The sequence below is a fragment of the Pristiophorus japonicus genome, chromosome 18 (genome assembly GCF_044704955.1).
Source record: "Pristiophorus japonicus isolate sPriJap1 chromosome 18, sPriJap1.hap1, whole genome shotgun sequence".
Lineage (NCBI taxonomy): Eukaryota > Metazoa > Chordata > Chondrichthyes > Pristiophoridae > Pristiophorus > Pristiophorus japonicus.
Genome location: NC_091994.1, coordinates 97,731,844 through 97,736,618, shown reverse-complemented (window position 1 = coordinate 97,736,618; position 4,775 = coordinate 97,731,844). Strand labels below are relative to the sequence as shown.

Here is a 4,775-nt window from a genome sequence, read left to right as displayed (position 1 = left end):
TCTGGGATCTAGGCTGTGGAGCTCACAAGGAATTGTGGGCAATTAAAAGAGCTATGAATTAAAGGGGCAATGCACATCAGAACTAATACAAATTAAAATGCAGTGAAAATATGCAGTTTGAAGCCGTTACTGCCTTTCAATCCGCACCCCAATCACTCACCTACCAACAAGCTGCACCAATCAGGAGGCACATGTCCCATTCCTAGCTTCACCTCACCCTCTTGGAGGAGACGGTGCCGACCAGTGCCAATGTGCGTCCATCTCCTACAGGAGGTTTCATAACAACAGCAACTTGCTGATTTCTGTGAATTTAGCAATATTTTACATAGAACTACGTAGAAATTATAGCAAAGTAAAAGTGCATTCAGGCCAACTGATCTATGCCAGTGTTTATGCTCCACACAAGCCTCCGCCCACCTTAGTCATCTCAGCCTATCACCATATCCTATTCCTTGCTCCCTCATGTGCTTATCTAGTTTCGCCTTAAATGCACCTGTGCCATTCGCCGCAACTTGTGGCAGTGAGTCCCTCTCCTTTTATAGAAACATAGAAACATAGAAAATAGGTGCAGGAGTAGGCCATTCGGCCCTTCGAGCCTGCACCGCCATTCAATGAGTTCATGGCTGAGCATGCAACTTCAGTACCCCATTCCTGCTTTCTCGCCATACCCCTTGAGCCCCCTAGTAGTAAGGACTACATCTAACTCCTTTTTGAATATATTTAGTGAATTGGCCTCAACAACTTTCTGTGGTAGAGAATTCCACAGGTTCACCACTCTCTGGGGGAAGACGTTTCTCCTCGGTCTTAAATGGCTTATCCCATACCCTTAGACTGTGATCCCTGGTTTTGGAATTCCCCAACATTGGAAACATTCTTCTTGCATCTAACCTGTCTAAACCCATCAGAATTTTAAACGTTTCTATGAGATCCCCTCTCATTCTTCTGAACTCCAGTGAATACAAGCCCAGTTGATCCAGTCTTTCTTGATATGTCAGTCCCGCCATCCCGGGAATCAGCCTGGTGAACCTTCGCTGCACTCCCTCAATAGCAAGAATGTCCTTCCTCAAGTTAGGAGATCAAAACTGTACACAATACTCCAGGTGTGGCCTCACCAAGGCCCTGTACAACTGTAGTAACACCTCCCTGCCCCTGTACTCAAATCCCCTCGCTAGGGGGCACTTGTAAAATTTAGGATTTCGTGCCAAAAAAAACACCAAAAAAAAGGGCATTGAAAAATCTTTGGAGTGTCCCTAGATCAGGGGGCACTTGATTTAACTGTTTAATTTTGTTTTGCAAAAAGAGTTGTGGCAGCGAGTTCCACATTCTAACCACTCTCTGGTTAAAGAAGTTTCTCCTGAATTGCCTATTGAATTTACTAATGACTATCTTATATTTATGGTCCCTAGTTTTGGTCTCCCGCGCTTTTAGAAATATCTTCTCTAGGTCTACCCTTTCAAAGCACTTCATCATTTAAAGGCCTGTATCAGGTCACCCCCTCAACCTTCCTTTTTCTAGAGAAAAGAGCCCCGGCCGGTTCAGTCTTTCGTGATCGACTGGTGCAGTAGAAAAGGGCTACAGGGCACTGACTCCAGCTACAGAACTCACTGAGCGCTTGGTAAATCCGCGGAAAGCCCGGCTCGGATCGCGGACGAATTAAACACGGAGACGAAATCTGAACGATACGAACTTTTATTGTGTTCCAATAGAAAATAAAATGTCAAACTCATTTTTTTACAAAACATTTACAGAACATCTTAAATACACAAAGCTACACAAGATCATGGAAACACCAGTGCACTGACTGTATGTCATGTTCATCCCGGAGTTACCAAGGCCGCCAAAGGGGTTCGGAGTTAGGGGGAAGGACATTGTTGGCGGGGCATTTGCTCTGGGTAATGAGGGGGGGACACGCCTGGTCTTTTGCTGGGTCTGGGCTGGGCATTTGGTCCGTTTTCTTGACATTGGATGCGATTTCCGGCCCTTGTCGCTGGCTGCTGTCTTGGAGCAAGGAGGGAGAGGAGAGTTTGGCGGTGCTGTGCGAGCGGGCGGCGGACGCAGAGAGCTCACCCGATAGCGGTGTGGCCGGCTTGATGTGCACCGGGTGAGGCCGGGGCGACCGGGCGGCCTCGACTCGGCAGCCGCTGTCCGCGGAGCTGAGACGCGAGCCCGAGAAGACGGGGAATGCGTTGACCAAGTGGTTCAGCACCCCCAGGCGCAGGTGCTCGTCTGTGCTTTTGCTGCGGAGCAGATACTGGCTGACCCCGTTCAAACAGCTCCTGAATCCAGCCTGGTACTCGGCCACTCCTTCCTGAGTCAGCATCAGAACTCCTGAAAACCCAAGTACACTCAGTCAATTTGAGAAATTGCACCTCCTCGCCCGTCACTTATTTCCCTTTTACACCCTCTCATTGCCTCATTGATGACATTTTAAAATCCTTTTTGTATTTCTCAGTTTTCTAATAATTATTTTTTTTAACTCATTAACTCCCTCTCTGTGCTTTGGGTACCTGTACTTTCCCCTCTCTCTTTATACCCACCACCTGGGACTGCTTTCCTACATTATAACAGTGACTACACTTCAAAAAGTACTGTAAAGCGCTTTGGGACGTCCGGTGGTCGTGAAGGGCGCTATATAAATGCAAGTCTTATCTTTCAATTCCAACGAAGGGTTTACACCTCAAACCTGCTGCCTCGTTCCAGACTCCTGTCTATTTTCAGTATGTTCTGTTTGTATTTCATAGAATTTACAGACCATTCGGCAAAACTAGTCTGTGCCGGTGTTTATGCTCCACACGAGCCTCCTCCCACCTTACCTCATCTCACTCCATCAACATATCCTTCTATTCCCTTCTCCCTCATGCTTATCTAGCTCCCCTTAAATGTATTTCATTGTTTTAGAAGCACCGGCTAAATATAGTTTAGTCGTCATCATTTCCTCATGTAGGAACAAATTCTCCGCAGCGGCGCAACTCCTTCATTCTGCCTCTAATTCGCATCTTTGATCTTTCATGTGTGCACATCTGTTAATGGACTCAGCTTGTGGAGGATGGGCTTGAAGGTTAAACTCACTGGTCAAACGCTAAATCTAACTGAATTACACTGTAATAGACAGACTTCTCCCGCAGACGCCATAGCGCCTGAAAATTGCTAACTCCTTTATATATATACACACACACATATATAATATATATATCTGTAGGGTTTTATATATACATATATATATATATACACACACACACACACACATATAATATATATATCTGTAGGGTTTTATATATACATATATATATATGCACACACACACATATAATATATATATCTGTAGGGTTTTATATATACATATATATATATATGCACACACACACATATAATATATATATCTGTAGGGTTTTATATATACATATATATATATATATATACACACACACATATATAATATATATATCTGTAGGGTTTTATATATACATATATATATATATACACACGCATGCACACACATATATATTTTCAGGGTTTTTAATATATATATATTATATGAAAGAACACTTCCCCCAGCTACAAAATACTTTATTCCATTGAAGGGTGGTAGAAATCTGGAACTATCTCTCTCTCTATCCACCCCACAAAAAGGCTGGTATTTTTGTTAAAGGCATATGGAGGAAAGGCAGGAACATTGAGTTGAGGTACAGATCAGCCATTGAATGGTGAAGCAGGTTCGAGGGGCCTGTCCCTAATGTTCCCCAGTTTGCTATCAGGAACAGCTGTAACTATTATCAGGTAGCGCCACGAAGATGATAGAAAATGGAATTAAAATCTCTTTAGAAATTGATCGTCATGGGAGAGAATGAAACTTACAAAATAAATGACTTTCCCCCTGAAATGTTACACCTCCCCCTCCATTGAGGAAGTTTTCAGGGAGCTGGTCTATTGAAGCTGGATAGGCCCACAATGCTCACCTTGTCGAGAACCCTGCAACTCCCTCAAATGTTTCACCGTCAACTCCAAGATATCGGCCTTTTCTAGTTTACGTTTCCTGATCTGTTAGGGAAAAATAACATATTATTTGGACAAAGTTATCTGAGGGGGGAAGGGAACTGAGAAGTAAAGAGGTTTTCTTTTTACAAAGCATATTCCAAAACACCCATCCTCACGGGACAGCGACAAGAGAAAGGCGCTCTGTGTTGTTTATAGTTTAAAGGCTCACATTATTGGAATAATGTTCCTCCAGTAGTGTTTTCAGCTGCTCCAGGCACTCGTTGATCCGAGCTCTTCTCTTTTTCTCCATCAAAGGCTTTGAAATCTGGAGACAGAAAATAAACTCGTCTAGACCACAAATTTCCACAATTAAAATCAATATATATATTTGAAAGCCGAGGCCAGGGACTCCACACCGCGTGCTGTCCATGTCATACCCACCTTCCTGTAACTGCACACTTGTGTTGTGAGCGGGGGCTCCAAGTGTTCTGCCGGCTTGCTGGTATTTTTCATTTCCGTGTCTGGTTTGGGGGGTGGGGGGGGGGGGGGGGGGAGTTTATTTTTATGTTCAAAGCCGGGCGTACTTGCCCCGTGAGGACGGGCGTGTGTGTGGTGGAATGCTCTGGTACATGGAGGAGTTCTAGGGTTTTTATAAAGCATCGCCACTTAGCATCTGAATGCAGCCCGCAGAAGCAGTGACTTGCTCCGGTTGTAAGGGCCCCATTGTAAAAGGGAAGAGAAAGGCCCTTTTCTTATTTTTCCTCGCCACTGAATTTGAAACACCTAGCTGATCTTCCACA

The 4,775-nt window shown here is 44.3% G+C and overlaps 1 protein-coding gene across 1 annotated transcript; it reads right to left on the bottom strand.

Moving 5' to 3' along the window:
• Nucleotides 1-1,757: 1,757 nt before the first annotated feature.
• Nucleotides 1,758-4,296, bottom strand: LOC139229308 (transcription factor HES-3-like). Its single transcript, XM_070860991.1, has 3 exons — nt 4,205-4,296; nt 3,957-4,038; nt 1,758-2,328 (listed from the first exon to the last, which is right to left on the bottom strand). The coding sequence occupies exons 1-3, from the start codon at nt 4,283-4,285 to the stop codon at nt 1,826-1,828; spliced, it is 666 nt and encodes a 221-aa protein (XP_070717092.1). The 5' UTR covers nt 4,286-4,296; the 3' UTR covers nt 1,758-1,825.
• Between the last annotated feature and the right edge of the window lie 479 nt (nt 4,297-4,775).

What these genes read in the sequence shown, in the direction of transcription:
- LOC139229308 (XM_070860991.1), bottom strand. Translation starts at nt 4,285, where the DNA reads ATGGAGAAAAAGAGAAGAGCTCGGATCAACGAGTGCCTGGAGCAGCTG. An exon ending in AGGAACATTATTCCAATAAT is followed by an intron (nt 4,039 to 4,204) that starts GTGAGCCTTTAA and finishes TTTCCCTAACAG; the next exon opens with ATCAGGAAACGTAAACTAGA. An exon ending in GTTGCAGGGTTCTCGACAAG is followed by an intron (nt 2,329 to 3,956) that starts GTGAGCATTGTG and finishes TTGGGTTTTCAG; the next exon opens with GAGTTCTGATGCTGACTCAG.